Source organism: Porites lutea, chromosome 6, assembly GCF_958299795.1.
Source record: "Porites lutea chromosome 6, jaPorLute2.1, whole genome shotgun sequence".
Classification (NCBI taxonomy): domain Eukaryota; kingdom Metazoa; phylum Cnidaria; class Anthozoa; order Scleractinia; family Poritidae; genus Porites; species Porites lutea.
Window position 1 is genome coordinate 31,279,274 of NC_133206.1, and position 22,945 is coordinate 31,302,218.

The 22,945-nt window shown below is 39.0% G+C and overlaps 1 protein-coding gene across 3 annotated transcripts; it reads left to right on the top strand.

The window, feature by feature from the left end:
• Nucleotides 1–1,189: 1,189 nt before the first annotated feature.
• Nucleotides 1,190–18,138, top strand: LOC140940157 (hepatocyte growth factor-regulated tyrosine kinase substrate-like). Of its 3 annotated transcripts, XM_073389057.1 has the most exons (17): nucleotides 1,190–1,343; nucleotides 2,107–2,191; nucleotides 3,525–3,600; nucleotides 4,930–5,022; nucleotides 6,047–6,167; nucleotides 7,069–7,124; nucleotides 7,470–7,538; nucleotides 8,605–8,738; nucleotides 9,255–9,351; nucleotides 10,042–10,143; nucleotides 10,809–10,901; nucleotides 11,747–11,782; nucleotides 12,763–12,888; nucleotides 14,064–14,141; nucleotides 14,895–15,035; nucleotides 15,314–15,386; nucleotides 16,105–18,138. In XM_073389057.1, the coding sequence occupies exons 1-17, from the start codon at nucleotides 1,301–1,303 to the stop codon at nucleotides 17,703–17,705; spliced, it is 3,024 nt and encodes a 1,007-aa protein (XP_073245158.1). In that variant the 5' UTR covers nucleotides 1,190–1,300; the 3' UTR covers nucleotides 17,706–18,138. The 3 variants fall into 3 exon arrangements, with proteins under 3 accessions (XP_073245158.1, XP_073245159.1, XP_073245160.1); XM_073389058.1 differs by lacking the exon at nucleotides 14,064–14,141; XM_073389059.1 differs by lacking the exon at nucleotides 2,107–2,191 and having other exon boundaries at nucleotides 1,210–1,343.
• Nucleotides 18,139–22,945: the final 4,807 nt, after the last annotated feature.

Below are 22,945 nucleotides of genomic sequence, written 5' to 3' on the forward strand. Positions count from 1 at the left end.
ACTTTTACCCTATTTCAGACCAAAATCTGTGATTTTCCCTACCCTAAAAATAGCTTCCTCTGAAAAACATACTCAATTCACGACTAGAGTACACAAACCATACCCTATTTCAGACCAAAATGGTCGAAATTGATACCCTATTTCACACCAAAACGGCCAAAAAAACCATACCCTTTGGCGCCGCACAATTGTGTCCTAAATGCTTTATCTCTTTCACCTCCCACATACACGCCATTTTTAAACTTGCCCCAGTTTTCGCTCAAAAACTGGAAGGAATCAGTGCAGGTGGTGAGCACTATTGGTGCGAACCTTTTGCGGCCTCCACCTAAAAAACAAGCACAGAGACCCTCTTTTTTTATTTTATGATTTTGATATAAATAATACACCTCCTTTCAATCATGAGAAAAAAATTGGCAAAAATCTATATCCAGTTTTTTTTCTTTGGCAATTTTAACAATTCAAAGTGGACAGACTGCAAATTATAGTAGTTGCTAAAAAATATATATCTACGTGTCGCAACTGTTCATCAGTAGGATGCCTAAATTGCGTGCAATGCCACAATCGGTTTCGGCTCCATTAAATCCTGCATCGAGTCTGAATAGCGCAGATCTAAATTAGCCTTCCTTAAGTAAAGTAAAAGCAAAGAAAGTTCAAGGGCATTTTTCTAGTTCGTGGGTGGATAAACAATGAATAAAGTCAAATCCTGTGCAATAACACCTGCATCATGGAAAATATCGCGCCTATTTGTCTTGTTTTACATTGCGCGCGGTTATTGCCAATGACGGCCCTAAATGGCAGTATTCGTTAGCGTTGTAGCGCAGTGACTCCTACTTTTTATTACGTTTCAGTCAACTAAAGTCTTTTAAAATGGTTGACACTTTACTCAGTGGTGATTGTGCGGTACTTGTCAATAACCCCAGAATGAAAATTAAGGGTGTTCCCCAAAATATGATAAGAGCTAACTCACTTTTTAGTAATAAGTTGTGTAGCTAAAATTAAGGGTATCTTTAACTTTTGTGCATTTCTCTAGTTCATTAGGATGGTATAGGCCCGGGGGTATAGGGCAGCACGTTTTATCGCTGACACACAAAACTTTCCCGTCGTGGTGATGACGTAAGAGTGAGTCAGCTACGTCGCGGCTGAAAAATCACTTCCGGGGACTGCGGAGAGTCTATTTCCAGCGAAAGACGTCACACATCGGAAGTCAAGTTAAAGCAGTCCGCCATCTTGGAACAGTAAATCTACAGCGTCGACGAAACAAGAAAGCATTATTGTGATTGTTCTTCACCTGTCGTTAGAGATGGGGATATTCTCAAATTCTTCAACTTTCGATGGACTCGTTGGTAAGTTATTGCTGCCTTGTATTCTTTACAAAGTCGAAATTACTGAGCCTAAAATCTTGTCACAAAAACAATCTAATATAATTAGCTTGGCTCGTGTGTTTCACGTATACTCGGGCCTATTAAACACATCCCTCAAGAAATAAATCTTTCATTGAAAAAAGTAATATCAAAGAGAAAATTTCAATGAATTGTTGCAATCGTCATCATCATTTTATTTGATAAAGCAGGTAAGCTTACATCTAAGGCATATTGAAGGCTGATGAAGTGGACCTGCTATAACAATACAAACACAGAGACGCACATATTTAAGGTTGGCTACAGTACTGGGGCCCACAGCCCCTTCTCTTTAGGAGCAGCTGTGTTTCTTACGTCCCAAAACAATCAGAACAATGTAAGAACTGTGAGATGGTGCCTACGGTTTTCCATCCTTATCCCAGAAGACTAAAATGTTTGGCCGTTTGTACCAAAACTAAGACAGCTCATTCTCATTCTCCTCAGTTATTTTAAGACCCTGAGTGTTGGTCTTGTCCCAGTTGTTCAAACATTGGACAGTGCTATCCACCAGATAAATAACTATCCAGTGGTCAAGTATAAGAAAACCAATAAATTGTGCAATGGATAGAGATTTATCCAGTAGACAGTGTTATCCACTTTTCAAATAACTCTGCCCCGGCAGAGGTTGAAATTTGTGACTTCTCAATTGGCTGACCAGTGCTTATCCCGATAAGCTAACTGGGCTTCAATGTGTTCTGTATTTTTTTAGAGAAAGCAACAAGTCAGCTTTTGCTGGAACCAGACTGGAATAGTATTCTTCTGATTTGCGATTGTATCCGTCAGGAAGATGTCACGTAAGTTCTTTTCATGAACTTATCTTCAGTCAAACCCGGCTTTGTGGACACCCACTTAATTCAGGCACCCCATTATTATGGACAGTTTGCTTTGTCCATGAGGAAAGAGAGCTTGTGCATTGATATTGTCAGCAGAAAGCTGAGGTTGATCATTCACGCGTCAATACGCACACTTTCTATGGTACCCTCAGTTTCAGTATTAATGGGGTTTGACTGATCTATGATAAATAGTATGGTGCATCTGATGTAGCATGGAAGCCTGTATCCTTACATGTATATCACAGGTAGCTCTACCCTGGGTGCCAGAGATTGTTATTCTCACTAGCCTTAAGAAGCATACCAAGTGCTGAAGTGCTGGACTCACTTTCACGGCTTCGCCACTTAATACCATTACCCCAAAGAGAAAACCTCTGGCCCTCAGGATAAGGCAGCCAAGATGCTAAGGAAGTTTTTTGAGTTAACATTTTATAAGAGAATGTATGGGAACAAACAAAGTCCACCAAAGTGTACTCAGACCAGTGCATACAGAGAATTCCACCATTAGTCAGGACTGTCCAGCCTGATAAGTCTGTACTAGTATAGTATGCAGAGTTGCAACGGGTTTTTAGCAAAAACTTTAGAAGAAAGCCTATTGCCGCATAAACACAATAACTTTCTTTAATTTACCAGACATGTTTGGATGGTACATCTGTCATCTTCAGTGTTACATATTGTGAAATCACCGTTGAATTTAAATTGTGCCTGATGTTTACAAAATTCGATACATTGCGTTGGCAATATTTCGTACTAAAAAGCATTTTTAGTATGCACTGGTCAGGCTAGCTAGTTTTGATGTTTGTTAAGGGTTGCAAGACCCTACCTTTTGGAAAGATTTGAATTTCAATTGGAAATGATGTACGTGGGGTTTGTTTTGTGTTTTTTACTGTCAGTTTGCTTCTGGAGCCATTTCATAGCAGTTTAGCACAGTTTTGGATTTCGATTGTACTTTCAACAAGAAATAAGGGAAGGCTAGAGGGTTAAAAGCCCTCTTTGCTCTTTCTTCATAAATCCCATTAAAATCATCCGACCTTGCCAAAACTTTAAAACAAATATGAAAGTTCAGTGCTACTAGAGTTTCTTCAGTTGCTTTTTCAGTTTGAAATTTAAGTGAATGGCTCATCCAATGCACTAGTCATACATGTATGGTTTGGGAGAAAGAAACAGTTTATGGAAAACATTTGATTGCCTGTGCTTCACTATCGTTTAGGATGCAACCTGGTGTTTATGTTAAGTTGTCGTCTTTTTTGTGATTTCATATGATCTTAAGTTTAAATCCGTGTTTGCCTATTTGCAGTGCCAAGTATGCAGTAGCCGTTTTAAAAAGGAAAATCTATGACAAGAATCCACACGTTGCAAAATTTGGTTTGATCGTAAGTATTATATTTTTGTATCACAGCTGTGGTTTTTTGGTTTGGTTGCAAGAGGGTAGATACTTCAGCAGTTTCCATTCAGTTTAAAGAAATAAATTTTAACATTAGATTTGATATAATGTACATTGTACTCTTAATCTTGATGGCATCTTCAGTCATTCTCTATTGTTTTTCAGGGTATTTTTGGTTTGAAGTTTCTCAACTTTGATTATCCTTGTAAATAATGTTATTATGATTGCCCTGATCATTACAAAAAAGGAAAATGAGAACTAAACTAATTTTAAAAATTTCAGATCAAAGAACAATATTTTAATCATTACATAATATATTAATTTCAGATTAATTTGGCGTTAAAGCTAAGAAAACTCTATACACTTTGTAAACTATGATTTGTAGTACTAGCACGTACCTTGTGTCAATAAATTATTTGATAATACATTATTATTACCCACATTGACCTGAAGAGTGGTAGAGTTTGTTTGAAACATAATGCAGCATACATATCTGTAGTAAAATATTAGGACTGTTTATACGAGAGAAAATAAGCCGTGGCTTATCCTGGCTGAAGAGTTTTGGGCTGGGCTTTAATATCCAAGCTGTGGCTTACCTTGAACGTGAAAATGTTCTTATAAAAGCACTCAAACATTGTCTGCAGCTTGCTCAGAAGCCATGAACGATTGCTGAGCATTCTCTGTTTTCAATTATGTCCCAGACCTTCACCGCCGAGAGACACACGCTGAAGTGGCAGGGAAATGACCTGCTGCACGAGAGAGCTAAAAATTTATTTAAACTCCACCTTATTGATCAAGCGTCTCTTTTAAACCACTTGATTGATGGCTGACGGACTTTTTGTTGAGGTTTCTGGACAAGTTACACAACAGCCCAGCACTAATCTGGACTGAAATGTTAATTTGGAACAAAAAAGACAATGTCAATTGTTTTCTTTTTTTTGCTCACTCGAGCCATTGTTGCAAATTACGGAAGACACCAAAACAAACTACGTCATCATTAGACCGGTCTGGCCATGAACTAAAGCCATAAACCATTTTATGTGAGCAGTTTGCATCTTATGTAAGCCGTACTTGTATCAAATGGTTCCGTTAACGTCTTATGTAAGTTGTGGCCAGATTAAGCCACAGTTTATTTTCGCTCGTATGAAGTAAGTAAAGTAAAGCATAATATTATAAAACAAGATCCAGCTAAGTCTTTTATTGCTTAGAGAATGATGGTTCAAATTCTTCTGTGGAGAGACATTGTTTGTTACAAATAAAGTTGCCTGCATTGTTATTATGATTACTTCACCATCTCATATTTGTTTGTCATTCCAAGGTACTGGAAGCATGTATGAAGAACTGTGGGGCTCCCATACACAAAGAAGTTGCTACAAAAGACATGATGGATACCTTCAGAGAATTAGCCAAAGTAAGAAACCTACTACTTCAGTTCAGTTCAGTTTATTTTCCCCAAAAACAATCAGTTTATTTTCCCCAAAAACAATGAACAAAGAATACAGGATTACAACAGTATAAGTTTACAAGGCCAGGATCGAGCATATTTTATACTGAGTAATATTATTAAATGACATTGATAAAAAGTAAATAACTAATACAAATAATAAGATATTCATTAAATGTACATGTAAAGTATAGTATCAAACGTGTAACCTAACTAATGGTTTGCTGTGAAAAACAAGTGACTATTTACAATGTTTTTAGTAGTTAATAGTTCTTGTAAAAATGTTTATGAAGTGTTTACTTACATGTATATGTGCATATATGTTGTAGTTAATATTTTTTATCTCAGCTAATTTTTCTTTTTCTTTTGTTTCAACTTCATATACCCAAAAACGAAAAAAACAAAAAATATCTGAGATTAAAATATTAACTAGAACATATACATTATTGACAAAGCATGAAGTCAAGATGGTTGGATATTGTCCAAGTTCCTTTTTTTGCATTTAGAGCGGTTTTCATTTGAGTGTCGAAAAGTAATTGGTTTTGCACTTTCTACACGATGCGATTGGCTTAAAAGATTCGCGCCACCTTTTCATCCAATCAGAAGTAAAACCAAAGCCAATTGTGACGCGCTCGCATGCATTTTCCCGCGCTTTGCGTCAGCCACATGTAATTACTTCGAGTTTTGATTGGTTCAATGTATTGTCTGTGTCCTATGTGATTGGCCAGAGTAATTACTTTGGTTTTGGTTTTACGACACTCAAACGAAAACCACTCTATGGACCGAGACAAAGTTGAGTTCCATAAAAATATAAATAAATTGTGCATAAATCACACTGCTGAGAGCCAATCAGATTGCAAGAATCACGAGTGATTTAAAAGCGGATGTACATGTAATTAGTTGATAAATAAGTAATTTAGAATTAATCGTGAAATAATAATTGGTGCTAATAATATGCAATGAAACTTGTTATTGTACTCTTTTGTGTCAGTCAAGCCCAGACCCAGTGAAGGAGCAGATTCTGAGCATGATTCAGACATGGTCAGTGGCATTTCGTAAAGAACCGAAATACAAAGTTGTCCAGGACACGTTTAATCTTATGAGAATGGAAGGTGAGAATTAAATGCATTTGTTAGTCAGCACTGATCCTCAAGACCCCACGCTATTGTCATAGGAAAACAGAAGAAAGTCTTGAGCCAGTCGAGTAGGCGTTGAACTTTTTCAGTTATGCATGTGGAAATACCAGGGCTTTTAGTAAGAGCCCAATGCTGGGCACCCCCCCCCCCCCCCCCCCCCCCGGCTAATATGATCACGACCCCACGCTATTGTCATATGAAAATAGAACAAAGTCTTGAGCTGGTCAAGCAGGCCTTGAGCTTTTTCAGTTATGCATGTGGAAATACCAGGGCTTTCATTAAGAGCCTGGTGCTGGCGATTCCCCCCCCCCCCCCCCGACTAATACTATCACGACCTCACGCTATTGTTATAGGAAAATAGAAGAAAAATAGAACCATAAAAAGATCCCTTGCTGTTTTATACCCTACCAATTAATTTTATTTTACCCAGCAGCATTAAGTCTCAGTGAAAGCCCTGAAATATGGTGGAATCTGTAGATATTGATAATCAATCTGGATTTTTCATATGCATGCATACATGATGAAAGACTTGTCCTTCAGTCACAATGTGTACAATTTTTTGGGATCCAAGCAGTCTATTAAAATCACTCTCAGTTTCATGTGCACCTCTACAAACGTAGGTGAAACAGGAAGAAAACTTCCTCCGACCATTTTTATTAACATCTTTACCTTTGGAAGGAAAGAAATCAAGATGCATCAAAACCACATAAAACTTGGTGCCATTTCCAGTGAAAACATGTCAGCAAAACAATAACTGCATTTGTCAAAATTAATATTATTTATTTGGTGCACAAACTCTACATTGAAACCTCAGAGGAAACCATCTTGGTTTGAAATGCTAACATTTTGTACTTTCTCATTTTCTTCTTTTAAATAGGATACAAATTTCCTCCCATGAATGAGTCAAGTGATGCTCTGTTTACAGCAGAAACTGTGAGTTATTTTAAAACATTTAAACTAATTGAAATTTATTACTCATTATTATTGGACATTATTGATGAAATAATAATTGGATGAGTGTTGTAAAATTTCCAAATTTGATCAACATTAGCTTGTTGTTACAAATAAATTATTACCCATTGGAGTTAAGTCAATAAGAAATAGAGAAATGTATTAAATAAGGTCCTGAAGAATTTGAATAATCCCAAAATATGAGTGAAAATAGTCAATCCAAATCAGATTCTCGTGTTAACATTCTACCCAGTGCAAGAATTACATTTCACATTGATGCCATGCATCACGTTGCAGACTCTGATGATTTGTTATTCCTTTTGTTAGGCTCCAGAGTGGGCTGAAGGTGATGTGTGTCATATGTGCAGAGTTAAGTTCTCAACATTTCAAAGACAGGTAAAAACATTTTGAATAAATAATCAGAGCATTTATGAGTCATTAAATTAATTTGCATTACCAAAATAAACTATTTTTAGGATCTGCACTATTTATCTTTTTCAGTAATTACCCGTTCATCAATTTGGAGGTTTTAAATGTTACCTTTATTGGGAATGACTGTTTCCATTTCGAACCCTAAGGATTCTTGAAACGTTTTTTTGCAATGATCTTTGCGAGGATCTTCGTAAGATCATTAGAAGATCCTCGTGAAATCCTTAAGGATCCTTTGAAGATCTTTGTCTTTGATTATCTTTGCAAAAATCCTGCAGGATCTTTGCAGATCTGCAAAGATCGTGCAAAGATTTTCACCGGGGCCTACATGTATGTTATTGAAGAAGGAGATTAAGTACAGTCACTGTGAAATGTTACACAGCCCCTCAATTTGGCCATCAGATTCTCCTCTCCTGCTACTACCATAATGTTTGAAAAAGCAAGAAGGTAAGGGACAAATGGTTGGAAGGACAAAACTTATGTCAGGGGCACCCAAAGTCAATTTTCAGAAGATATCTGTTCGAAAGATGATTTGAGATCTAGAATTTTTGGAACATTTTTTGTAAAATTTCTTGCTTGCCTGCCTCTCCTAGGACTTTTGAACATCTAAAAAATTGTATAATTGCCCATTTTTAACGGATTTTTACCCTAAAAAGGCCACCTAGAATTTTCAGGGTCCTTTATTCTGGCTGCAATTTTCAAAAAGGTAAGTTTTGATCCCTATAATTTTTGGATCACTAGACTTTCAGCTAGGAAATCTGAACGGATGAAAAATTTTTAGGGGATAAAAATATGCCTATATCTACCATTTTAAATACTAAAATACGTTTAACAATGCTATGTTTAAGTGGTGTTGAACGATATTCTTGTTGGGTGCCCCTGTTAAGTGTAGTTGTACACTATTGATTTTGTTTGTACATGTAAGACCTCTTGGGATCCCTAACAATTATTTTTCTTAGACCACAGCACTTACAGCTCTTACACAGTTGAATTACTTTAATGTGTGCCCCATAATTTCTCCCACTTTCTACAGCATCATTGCAGGAACTGTGGCCAAGTTTTCTGCCAGAAGTGTTCTTCTAGAGTCTCTATAATTCCACATTATGGAATAGAAAGAGAAGTGAGGGTGTGTGACCCATGCTTTTTCAAAATCAACCCATCAGCTGGGTATGTAAAACAGTCATAATTAATTAATCAATAAAACTTAGTTATGGATAAGTCTTTAATCTTACAATTTCTAGTTGGGAAGGGTTGAAAAATAAACAGATCATCCACTTAAATAGGGAAAAATAATTCAAAAATGGGTTGAAACTGAAAGTGACGAAGAAAAGCACATCAAACACAGTAGTAAGGTAAAGCAGGGACATAGCTTCCTGCTCAGTTCAGGGAAAAATGTGTTTCAGACATACATGTATGTCAAAAATCTCCCCTTCCCTCCCCCTCCCAATAGAGCTTCCATAATAGGTGTCCTAGTGAAGCAGGTTCAATTTGTAAATTTGCTATCAGGATCAAAAAAAGTTCCTTTTATAGTAAGACGTCTGCACTATTAAGTGAGTGTCAGAAAACCCAGTTTTGTCATTTTGCACTTTTAAATTTGCTGGCAAGTAACCTTGTCAAGAGTGTAAGGGCTGACCTATAGTGTTTGTATGCACCGAGCATCATTGACTCTGTCTTGCCTTTTAGGAAAGGTGAAGAAGGTGCCAAGAAATCTGATAGTGCATCATCTGACAGTGATTTGCCACCAGAGTACCTTAACAGTCCTTTGAGCAAAGAAACACAGGTAATGATTGCTGCTATAGTTACTGTAGTGCTTCATTCATTTAAAACTTCCACAAAAACGATCAATATTAATTTGCTCTCTGCCTTCTGATATTTTTATGTTGTATTGTGCTGAAAATGGTAAAAATGAAATTGAGTAGTTGAAGGCAGCCTCTCAAATCTTTGTTGTTAGAAATATTCTTTATTATAATTTATTATTATAGCATAACTTTTTGGGATGTTTCAAGTCATTTGAGGAATCTGTGCAAGGATAGATCTTTTTATGGATTCCAATGATCCAATCAAATCAAGGTCTAAGAATAAGAACATATATAAATTTTCCCATAAATGTGCAATGAAGATGTGTTATTATTGGGAGGTTTGAAAAAAATGAGGGTTACATCTTGGTGTGAGGTATAGTAGAGAGTATCAGTTTTGGTCTGAATTGTTGGGAGGAGTGATAAACTGTTGGTTCATGAAATTGACATTTTAACCATTGTACATTTTACATTGTGAAGACAAAATAATCAGCATGTCACGAGTATGGGACAAAGAAAAAAAATCTGAGTCTCCGACAGGATTCAAACCTATGACCTCCCAAACACCGGTTGGGCGCTCTATCCACTGAGCCACAGAGAACATATGCGAGAACATATCCTAGGTTCATATTTGACATGCGTATTTACATTGTTTTTTATAAATTCTTTGAAAGGTTCCAGCCAAGAAAACAGCCAAGGAAATTGAGGAAGAAGAAGAGGAGGAATTACAACTAGCTATGGCGTTATCTTTGTCACAAGAAGAGGCTTCCAAAGAGGTATGGCCAAACCTTTGTTAACCCTTTAGGTCCCAAAAGTAACCAACATCAATTTTCTCCTAACAACATCAGCAGATCATCAAGAGTAAAGGTTATGAGAATTACTAAATTGATTACCAAAAGGAGAACGCTTTGATCTTAAACCAACTTCTCTCAGTTATTGTTAAAAGAAGTGTATGGAGATCAGTGTGGAGAATTTGTATGTGGATCTTGGAGCTTAAAGGGTTTAAATAGAAGGGGCCTTATGATCTGATAATGGCATCCCCAATGAAGAGGCCTCAGAGACTTCATATTCTTTCAAACTTTCACACAATTACTCCAATTTGCCCTGTTACCACTGCACTTAAAATGAGGGAAATAGCTGGAGCTGAAGGGAGGGAATGGCAGAAAAATTTATTGCCTTGCCATTCCTTTTCTCAAGTAAACATAAAATGTAGTCATTTCACTAAATAGCATTACGCAAGTGTCAAGTTGTTATTTTGTTTCCTAAACCTGCTGCGTTTTAGTCATTTCCATTGCTACTCCGGTATAGTTTCCCAAGGTCCCTTGTGACAAAACGGGAGAGAGGAATGCTCCTTGATTGTAGACATGTTTGAATTATAAAAAAGAAATTGTACAAGGCTGCAAACAGATTGCAACATTAAAATGTATTTCCTCTTTTTCAGAGCCGAATCCGTCCAAGCATCAAGTCATCAACTTACACTTCAGATCCTCCATACAGCTCACACAGGCCGACCAGCAACCTGTATTCATCTGCTGTATGTGTATTCACTATTTTTCAGTTATGTTATTTATAATTAACACAGGGAAAATTTATAAGTTGTTCACTGTGACACCTACGCTGTTAAAGGAAAGGGTCAGCATCCTTTAGTATATAGTTCTTAGATGTGTGTGCAATGAAAGGAAGTCTGCAAATAACTCTTCATTTTAGAAAGGAGTCCAACTGCAGGTCATAGCCTGAGAACAAAGTTGACATTTTGTGATTCCACCACTGGTTCCCTAGTCTGCTACACAGCCGTTTTTAGAGTCCTCACACAATGCTCCTCCCCACTTTGTGGGGAGGGCCGTTGCGTGACGACACTAAAAACGGCTGTGTAGCAGACTACTGGTTTCCCTGCAAAATGGCATCTGACGATCAAACAAAGAATTTTCATAGTGATGATGGATCACTACCCAGGTGTGGGTAGCACTTCTAATATTGGTTGTGCCACAAGGGAAATTTGTTTCAACTTATTTGATTTAGTCCAGACAATGTTATCAGTTCTCCATAAAGAACTAGAATGCAAAGTGGAAAAGCTCAAGCACAAGAAGGTTAGGGGGCATGCAGCCAAGGATCAAGAACAAGTCCAAACCTCAAGTTGCTGAATGAGCCATCTCGGATCAGTTGACACGAAGTTTTACAGTTGTGATTCATTAATAATAATTAAGGGGGAGGGGAAGGGGGCTTAAAAGAGAGGGGGGAGGTTATTAACTTTCTTCCCCTGAAAAGAGGGGGTGGGGGGGGCACTTATTAGAGGCAGGGGGCTTATTTGAGAAGGGGGGGGCTTACATATAACAGAGGATTTACGGTATGTACATTGTATTTTTTTTATTGTTCTTTCAGGATGTTGAAACTGATTCATCAAGCGTTGACCCAGAGGTATGCATCTAATTTTTTTTTCACAATTTAAACATTGAAATTACAGTAGTGGAAAACAAAAATATTGAATGTTAGAAAGTTGGTCCTTTGGGTGCTCCAAATGGATTGAAAATTCAATATTACCATATGCAAACAGTGAAACTGGATTACATTTACCTTTGCATTTATATACATCATCTTGCAATATCTATAACAGACATATTCGCAAGCTCCCAATATAATAAGCACTCAATAAAACTACATATTAATAATTGATTGGGTTATCAGTTTGCATTATTTCTCTAACTAAGCTCAATAGTAGTGGTTTGCTTTGGATTGATTCGGAGAATTCCTTTCCAATATTACCACCAGTTGCATCTAGAAAGTCAGGCTTATGAAAAGAATTTCTATGATGGACTAGTCAGATTCACTGCAAGGAGTACCCCAAATCAAAATTTGAGGAAAAATTCGAACATTTAATTTTGTAATACACTGAAGAAAATTTTGCATCTTGTGAAAGTGCTTCTAAAGAGATTTTAGTTGAATGTTCACACCACTGGATTTCATTCACAGACCCATAATTCAATTGGAGAGGAAGTAGTCCATCCTCGGATCTTAAGGTCCCTTATTTCTCGACTTTCAATGTTGAGGTTTGTTTGCTCACTCGATTTGCTAACCCACAAGATATTCCAAGAGGCTGCTAACAGTCTTGAATGACATGTGTTACCAGTGCCGGTTGTGTGTATGATAAATTAAGCAGTGACGGACGTTTTTGAGCGATGCGCGTCAACCGGAAGTTAACCTTTTTCTCGTTTAATATGCCTTAACGCTACCGTATTTGTATTGCTAAGTGTCTTTACTCATTTAGAGACGATTTGACCAAAAATTTGTTCAAAATCACGGCTCAAGAGTGCAAAAAGTCCACTTCCGGTTGACGGTCGTGGCTCAAAAACGTGGCGGCTTAAGCTGCCTTTTTAATGTGTGAATGTTATGGTCTGTAGCTGGCACGATACCTGAATCGCTCATACTGGGAAGAGAGGAATGAACGGCAGATATCCAGGGACAGGTCCAGTCCATCTGCTAGTGCCCCAGCACAAAGGGAAGATACTAACAGCTACTCTGATCAGGTATGATACATGACACTTTGATTGACTACGAGTAGTCCCTCATTTTCCCTCAGGGATAGTAGAGCGAGCAAAACGCTAGCGCGCGTGGAAATCACCCCACGCGAGAAAGGTGAGACGCGAGGAGAGAGAAAAATGAGGGACTATAGACAAAGCCCAAGCTTTTGACCCTTTACGGCCAAATGATTTTGGAGTGTGAAGTTCGCATCGCCATTCAAATCATCGGTAAACGTCGAGTGTAGACAGCGGCTGGCACGTGTTTGACATATGTTGACAGATTACCATGGAAGAGCCAATCAGAGTTACGCTTTGTTAGAGCAAAGCATAAAGTCAAAAGCTTGGGCTTTGTCTGTAGTCCCTGAAGGAAAATTAGGGACTATACTTTGAAAACCAGGGTGGGGTCATTGATTGTTAAAATAAAATATTAAAACACTCAATTTTGTTTTCAATTAAAACTAACGATTAGCAATCATGCCCCAGTTGTTCAAACGTTGGATAACGCTATCCACCGGATAAATCACTATCCTGCGGATAAGTATTAGGAAAACTAATGGTGCTATTCGCTGCTTAGAGATTTATCTAGTGGGTAGCGTTATCCACCTTTTGATCAACTGGGCCCAGTACCATAGATAAATACAGCTCAGCACCCTTTGATTGAATTGAGGACCACTTTAGTAACAAATAAAGATTTCATGCTCCTTGTACAATGATTACATTAAGCGGCACCCGAATAAGACCTTGTATCTCATTGTGTGATTCTCTTCCAAGGGTCAAAAGATAGAACCACTTCTTAAAGCATAAAAATTACTACATCAGTTGACTTCGTTAAATCCATTTTGACCTCTGTTTAGTACAATAAGACCAAACTCTCCAAAACTTTGTCCGTAACATGGAAATCAATTTTTTTCAAGAACAAGGATAACGCTTCCTTTTTTTCAAGGTTTATCCGTGAAGTAGAATTTTTCCTTTAAACTAGAGGAAGATAACCAAGCTGAACCTCTTTCTCTTTTAATTTTATTTTTTTAAAGCTTTTTTCTGTCTACTTCTTTATGCTCCTACTTACGTAAACTTGCTACCATATGCTAATGAAAATGTTCCGAGCTTAACCGCCCTTAAAATTCTCCCAAGTGCTTTAACCATAACTGACAGTAACATGATAAATTGTTATTTCATTATAGATAAGACTAAATGGAATCTTGAAAGGAAAAAAGAAAAAGAAGGGGAGGAAAATGCGAAGTGACGACTCCGCGTCCACGGTTAACAATGTCTCATTAACTTTACTAAATTTCTAACTCATTCTGACTCATTTCTAACTCTTAACTCGTAACCCTTACGTTTGTGTACAGTCATTCTATTTCAAAGTTTATATTGTTTTATTTCTTTGAAGAATATCAGTTGCTATGATGACATTTGAAACTATTCTAACGTATGCAACATTTTTTGTAACTCTTTTTGATAACGTCCTGCACTTTTTAAACATTGTTTAATAAAAGCTCTAGGATTATGTTGATGGTGGCATAAAGTAAACAATGTTGAATAAGATTCCAAAGGAAAGCTCTGGAATTGGGTCGTTTGTAGTAGCACAAAGTAGCATATCTAACCGCATTTTAAATTATTATTTTTAAATGCACCAGGCTTTTTTAATGAGCTGCTAAACCTTAATATTACGTGGTAAACGGCATAATACACAGCACCACAGAAGAGCTCTGTAAAAAATCTCGTAATTGAATGTTCACACCTAAGCTTTTTAAACTTTGGACTTGGTATTTCGAACCGCCCTGTGTGTCAAAATAAACCGAATCACGGGGCTTTCATCACTTTAGAACCACATAACACTATCAGATATTTGCCTCTTGAGTGGAGCAGGTAAAAGTTCTCACTAAATACTGCAACGTTAAATGTTAAAAAAATGCGTTTTAGCGTTGACGGTGAAAGTTTCAGCTGCAAGAAGCCTTTGAAAGGATGGTAGAATTCCTTCTTAATGTTTGATCACTTGCCGTTTCTGCTAGGTTAATGGTGAGTCTTCAGAAGTATCCGAGGTATCAGAGGCCATGATCAAGAACTTTCATAACAACGTGGAAATGTTATTGGAGCGCATGCAGAAAGTTTCTGGCCAGGGAAAACATATTGCTATGGATGCTACAGTTCAGGTGTGTGTTCAGCTTGGGAGGGTAGGGATGAAGGGAGGGGGAGAGGGGGAAGGGGGATCAAGAGGCTTTGTCTCTCAGAGGTTGTGTTCGAATTTCCTTTCATATTCCATGTTGTCTGATACCTCAAAAGATATTTCGAAGGGATGCTAATTGAAAATAGAAAAAAAATGTGGAATAATGGCGTTTGACCCCAATTTAGTTCTCGCTCCTGTACTCATAGTTACTGAGTAAGGTTCTACTATTTCAAATAATTTTGTTTCTGTTTGCTTTTTCTCTAGTCCTTGTTCCAAACTGTGAGTGCCATGCACCCACAGATACTAAGACTCATCGAGGAGCAAGAAGAGGAAAAAGGTAATTCGCTCCTTTGTCTCGTGTGGTAAATGAAAAACCTTGAAGTGACGTATAGAGGGGTCTGTTTTGTCAATGAATCAACGGTTTACCCAGCTGAATACTTAGGGACGGAAATGTAACCGGAGTGTTCCTTAAGATTACTAGTAATTGCGGAAAAGTAACTTAAGTTTTGGAAACGGAAAGCGGCCAAACGGTCGGTACAAAATTGCTGGATCTGAGCGTGGGTGGTTAGACCGAAAGCGAGAACTAGTGGGAAATCCAACGATCTGAGAAGTCACGTGACATGTTCCAAAGGGCCCTTTGATTGTCTTGGGAAATTTCACCCCAGGACCCTCCCTGTGGCGGCATAGAAAACTCCTTCGGCAAGCGTCATAGGCTATTGACATTCCCATGTGTTGTACAAATGTTCAACTTTGTTTTCTTGCAGTCGGAACGCCCGTTGGAATACCGTCTGAATGTGTTTCGGTAGCCTTGTCCAGTGGTTCTCAGCGGTTTCATATTAATGGCTTCGCGCTTAGCCTCGCTTTGAAATAGATGCTTGGGGCAACCGAAAATGGCCCATTAAATGTTTGGTCAGAATACCCTCGCGAGTATCTCGGTAGTCCAGCGCTTTCCGGTACCGCCGATTTTTAGGCGAAGGCCCGGGAGGGAGGTGTCAGTCCAGGCGTTTGGGCTGGAGTCAATGTTAAAGTCTAACACTGCTCTCTTTTCTCTCCAGCAAAATACGAAGCACTGCAAGTAAAACTTGGTCTGGTTCGCGAGGCCCGCTCGTCTCTAGAGAGCATGCGCGAACAGCACCGCGAGAAAGTGCGTCAGCAAGAACTTGAACAGGACATGTTGAGACGGATGCAGATCGAACAGAAACTGGAGTTGATGCGGCAGCAGAAAGCCGAGTACCTGGCGTATCAGCAGCGATTACAAACAGAGCGGCAGGCAGCCATAGAACAACAACAGCAGCAGCAGAGAATGCAGTACCAGAGACAGATGCAACAACAGCAACATCCATACGCAGGAGTGCAGTACCCACCACCTGGAGATTCCAGTCCATATTCGTCGTTAACGTATGTTCCCAACACTCAAGGTTATAATACCCAGAATCCACCTTCAGCTTACACGCCTGGTGTGCATCCGGGATCTCAAGTGCCGGACGCTCCGCCTCCTTCTCAGTATCCGTCGCGTCCCCCCTCGGAAGGATACATGCAACCTTCTCGTACTGACTATATGCCGTACAGGAATGACGCTTCAGCCCCTCAAACAGAACTTCCTCCTCAGCCTAATTCCCTGGAGTATCAACCCCCGTCATATGCTTCTCAAATCCCTCCGGAGCAAGGGCCAGCGTCTCTGCAACCTTATAGCCTCGGGGGTCCTCCTCCAGTTCCTACTGCTCCCGCGCAAGTAATAGCCCAAGCACCACCCCCTCAATATGCTCAAGTAACTTCTCAACAGTTAGGCCCTCAACTGCCCTATGGGCAAACAGGGGGACAACAACCCCCTGCTCAAGTCCCGCCCCAAAATCAATACCCTGGGGCACCACCTCCTGCTGCCCCCACCGGACAACCTCAGTTTAATCCGATGCTACCTCCTCAAGGTCAGCTCCAATACCCCCAACAAGCACCAGCCACCAGCCCCGCACAATCACAGCTCACACCCGAAAGAGCACCACCACAGTACAGCAACCCAGGGCAGTCACAATTAGTACCAGAAGCACCCCCACCACAATACGTTAATCTAAACCAGTCACAGCTTATGCCAGAGACTGCCGCACAACAGTACGGCCAAACTTCGACTCCTGCTCCGCCGGCGAAACCACAGTCATTCCAGCCCCAAGCCAATGGTTATTCTTCGTTAGATGCCTCTCGAGGATCCCCTCAAATGTTTTCGGCCGGTCCAGTACAGCCCCAGTTAAATATGGCTCCTCAAACTGGCCCTCCCTCGTTTCAGCAAGGGCCCCCGATGCATCAAGGGTCCCAAATGCAACAAGGTCTTCCAATGCAACAAGGGTCCCAAATGCAACAAGGTCCTCCACCACCAATGCAGCAGGGACCTGCAATGCTACAAGGAACCCCACTGCAACAAGGGCCTATGATGCAACAACAAGGAACCCCTATGCAGCAAGGCGCCCCCCTTAAACAAGCTTACGAGCCGCAGCAGCAACAGCCCCAACAATTTGCACCCGCACAAGGGTATCAGCAAAATCCAGTCCAGGGACAACCTGGGCCACATCAGCCACCGCCGCAGTACTTTGGGTCAGCGCCCCCTCCTCAACAGCCTGCCCCCCAGCGACAGTTGTCAGATTTGGAGCTGATCTCGTTTGACTAATCTCAGTAATGACTTTGCACGTCAAATTTTTATAAATTGTGAAAATTTAAGGGAGATTTACTAAGGTGTTACCTGGTCAAAGATAAATTAATTATAGAATTATAATGTAGTGTTTAATCACAGAGCTGCTACTGTTTGTTTAAATGCCAGCCAAACAGAGGATAAATTTCATCTACTATTGTTAATTCAGTACTAATTTGTAGCACATAGTACTGGTACAGATGGTGTTAGTTTAGGCTACAGTGGCTAAGAGGGTATATTCATACTTGGTCAAAAATGGTCGGTGTCTTACATGGCAGGACGAAGAATTTTACCCTATGATAAGCGTCGCTCACGGCATGTAAAATATGGTATTGTTATTTTTTTGCTCCTTAACTGTAAATATTCGGGAAGGAACTTGAAATGTAGTAATAAAGGCACAAAACCACAAGCATTTCATACTCTGATGGGTGCTGTTAAAGATTTAAAATTTATACAAGACAGTATAGGTAATCTTCGTAGAAGGGCTTTCAGTCCTGTGTCAAAAATCACTTGTGCGATGGCTTGACTTTTGCATGTGTACCGGTACTTCTGATTCTGAGAGGGGCTGAAATCGGTGTAGTCTGTGTACATTCGCCCCCTCCCCCACCGCGATTTTCTTAGGGGAGAAGCCGGCTGTACACAGGCTTAAGTCTGAGTCTCGCACCACCTTCTGAGAGAATCAGAGCAGGCTTTTAATCAACGTATTTAGTTGCTTTCCGGGGTGGGTATTTGGGTAAATTTCTGCTGGAGATGTTCCGCAGGCCTCTCAGAACCCCTACCTCTTTATAATCTATTCTGTGCCTAATCATAGACCCCATCTTAGTCACTTTGGAGTAAATGTAATTTTCTCGATCCCAACTTAGTCACTTTCTATCACCTTTTTAACCGCCAATTTTCCCATTTTTAAATCCCTGCTTGCCAGAATTCTCTTACCCGCAATCCCCGAAGTGTACTACCCCATACTAGTAACTCTGTTAAACAGAAACAAAAAACCATTATAGTCAATCCAGTCGAGAAAAAGCGACCCCATTCAGTGGCACATTGCCATTAGCCTATTTTAGTTTATCACTAAGAAGTACCCCCACCCCCACCCCCACCCCCTAACCTGGAGTTACTTGCGCTAATGGCCTGAGCAACATTCACAGTTCATTCCTGCAGTGAACTATAAAAATGTACTAGTAATTACTACAAGCTAGAAAGTCGGCCATTGAAAAAAAATGTTTTGGATGAGTCTACTCGGCAACATTTTGCGGCATACATCTATTTTTAAAATAGTCCAGTTTCGAATTAAAAATTACCGCTGAATACAAACATTAACCACACATTCATGCACGGTTAGCCTTGACCTAAAGTAAAATATTCAGAAATTCCGGCAAGTAAGTGTTTGGAATTTGAATATACACGACAGACAGAGTAATAAACAGGTCTTTTTCCCGTTGGAATTTTTGAATATATTACTTCAGATGGAGGCTAAACCTGTAAAAATGCGCCTTCACTTCTTTAATTCAGCGGTCATGGCGAACTCGAAAGTGGACAGACCACTTTCGAGTTACCAAAGCCTCTGTTTCAAAGCGAGGCTAAGCGCAAAGCCATTGATAACATTATGATTTTTTGTTCTCATGCAAATAAAACTCATTTCAGTAGAAAGGTTTTGCACTTTGCCTCGTTCTGAAAGTGAGAGTTTTTGAAACTCGAAAATGGCCTATTAAGCGATAATGACATTGTTATTGGCTTTTGAATGTTTCAAAAAGTGCGAACTCAATCTGAAACTGAATCTAAAAGCTTGTCTCGTTTTACCCTCATGTGATTACAGTCCGTGAATTAACGCATCCTCGTGAAGAGAGAGAGGGAGATCAGAACGCGTTATATCTCTCTTGGGTCAATTAAGGAAAACGTTTACAAGTGTAATTTGTAAGTGGGGCTATTTTTTGCTTTTTAGACTCTAAATAGAGATTTATCCTCGTAAAGTACACTTGTAAAAGTTTTATTGAACGGACCCGTAGTACCATAGGGCGCCCAGAATCGCAACAGCCTACTGGAAGCCAAATCATCGATAAAATAGTTAAAATGTACGAAAACAGCTATTAAAGTATACACACCTCATGATAAATTATGTCTTTGTTGTTTTCGTACTGTTTTCTGCCCTATAAACGCCATTTTAGCAAGTTTTTGTAAATTTTAACTATTTTATCGATCTTAAGATAAATTTCCATACAAATCCTAATGATTTAGCTTCCAGTCTGGGTGTCCTGTGGTAGTACTTGAGTCCTTTCGCCCCTCATGCAAGCAAATCGAAGCCTGCCCTCTCCTTAGTTTTGGGTAGTTCCTTGATTCCATATTGGTATATTTTCCATGTCGTGAAACCTTTTTCAGCTCGAGGAACGTTTTGTCTCAGAGAAATACGGAACAAGCGCTCAACCTCAAAGGTTTACTGAGCCTCCCCTCCCCGCAGCGGCTCCCCTCCCCCGCTACTACCCGGTCAGCAAAATATTGTCACTGATAGAGATCTGGGGTCGAAAAGAAAACCAAGATGGCGGTTTGTTCTTGTTTCATTGCGGAATGGCTTTTACAAGATTAGTTTTAGCTGACGAGAACACCGTTTTGACCTCTAAAGGTTCTTTAACGTATATTCTAACCCCTGGGCTCATTTTGTTGGTTTTCCACCCGATACTTTCGTCAGTTGTTGTTGTGGAACCAGACTGAGAGAACCACGTGCCCACGTGTTGGTAAGTACAAAATTTAATGCGTGCTCATATTTAAAGAACCATATTTAAACCGTGTCTCGCAAAGATATTAGAGTATTCTTAAAATATCTAAGTGATCTTGTCTTTTTCTTGGTTTGTCTCAGCGCTGTAATAAGCACATAAATATACATAAAATACATGTACAGCTTAAATATACGCGTATAATACTTCGCGTTAAAGAAATAGTTTTTTTATCAATTGCTTTATTCGATAGGACTGAAATCAGGACAGTTGAGAGCCAATCAGATTTGAGAATTTTGTTATAGTTATGATTAATTGCATAATATTATTGTTGTGGAGATTCCCCTCTTTAACATATTATAATCACTTGAATAAATTATTATAATCAATTATGAATTATTAATATAACAACAACATAGGGTAATAGAAAAACTTTGGAGGGGTGTAACAAATACTAGTGTAAGGAATTGTGAACTCATGGGATATGTTGAGATATTTTGACAGAGCAAGACAAAGAGTACCTTTCCATCATAATTAACAGTGAGAACGCCAAAGTGTAAATTGCTCTTAAGTCTATTATGATTTGTTACTGAGTAAACCGATTTCCATGTAGGATCCTTAAAATGGCACTATAAAACTTCAGTCATTTATATGCCACTTGCACATCTCCCATGACGTACCTTATGTGCTACCCAAAATTTTGCATAAGCTTTGTTTTCAATTTCCCTTGGGACGGCTGTTAGACCCAGGAGAAGTGAAAAAAAAGGTTATGCAAAGTTTTGGGAGATGTGCTAGTGACGTATAGTGGCTTTCGGCGATTTGGAAAATGCTATTGCTGTATCTAAATTTAGTGATCATAATTAAAAAAATGAAAACAAATAATGGGAGCAGAGTAGGAATACAAACTTCAGTTTCAGCTCTTGGGCCCTTAGGAAACATTTTTCCTTTTCAAGCTTTTGGAAGGGGCAAACAGAAACAGTTTGTTGACAAGGAGTGTTTTTTAGATTTTCTTCTTTTGACGTGATTGAACTTAAAGGGACAGTGTCCCGATTATGCGCATGCGCGAGTGCCATCTGTTTTTTCTTCAAAAGACAATAGAACTGTCAAATTGACTCGACAAGATTTCCTTCCGGACCGCACCGCCGACAGAGATTTGTTGTTTATATTCTCAAGTAATATTTTAGACTTTCGAAGAAGTCTTTCGTCTTATGTAAAAATTTGGCTCGCGGTTCGAAGACTCATCGCGATTTTATCACTAACTGGGCCGCCTCGCGACCAGAAAATCTCGTTCCGCTCGCTTTAAAAACATATTTTCTAATTTGAAACTCGTGTCAGAGGTCAATCGTTCCAAGTCCAGTAATATTTGCCTGATTTGCTCGCGTTCTAGCCTCAAACGTTTGAAAGACATAAATAACAATGCAATCTCAACGCTATGAATCATCACAAAGGTTAGTCAAAAATGATATTATGATTTCATGTCACTAGTTTTTCAAAACATGTAACGCCTGTTTGTTCGATTTTGTCGGCCGTAGGGAGATTCATTTAAAAGTTTACTAACGTGTCACCGCAAAACATTCTGCTTCACGAAGCTCCCCTCCACAAGATCTCCTCAGTCACATCAATGTGTCAACAGATTCTTTCTTACAGTCTTTATTGTTGCTGTTTCATTTCTGCGTATTCCTTTCACAATTATCTGAGCTTGTATGGAAGTTAGCAGAAGAAATAAGCCTTCAATCGGCATCAAAGTGCTTCCAATCTTTTGGTCCTCTGGCCAATGGCAATAAAGGTAACGCCAAAAAATCCAGATTTTGCCCAAATCGAAACTTAACAGGAACAATATATCATTGATCTATAATCCTGAGAAGTTTAAGTGTCGTATTGGTCCCGGCCAAGCGCGATGCAAACGGATTTTTCAAGATTCTCTTACTCTCCTCGCATCTTTTGATTTCGCGACATCCTGTCCAAAAATCAAAGTTTGGTGCATGCGCAGTAACGGGATACTGTTCCTTTAAGTTTAAGCACAAAGGCAGTGAAGTGTAAAGAATGCATTCATGCAAATTTTTCTTATTTCGAATTTTAATCAACTATATTAAAAAAAAGATGGTTTTGGAGTCATTACCTGAACTTGAATGACATTATTATACAAGGTTATTTTACATGTAAAAATGTCAGCTAGTTAGCTGACTTTTCAAATATTACATTACGGAAAACATGCTCTGTTTTGACTTTTTGATAACTCTTGTTTCTTTCCTATTTCCATCCATTCATATTTGCTTACGGTAATGTGTTGTTTGAGTTTTAGTGGTTGCAGTATGGAATCACGCCTGTAGAAACGCGTCGCTAGTAAATGCAAATTTTTCTGTCAATCAAATGTGTCCTATTATCCCATGTAAGAGCTCAGCTCACACAAAATAATATAAAATGAAAGGAATCAAATCGAAAAGTGGTAAAAAAAGTCATGATGTTTCAGTTCAATGGAAAGTAAGTCACTGGGTAGGTGATTTGCACACTGAT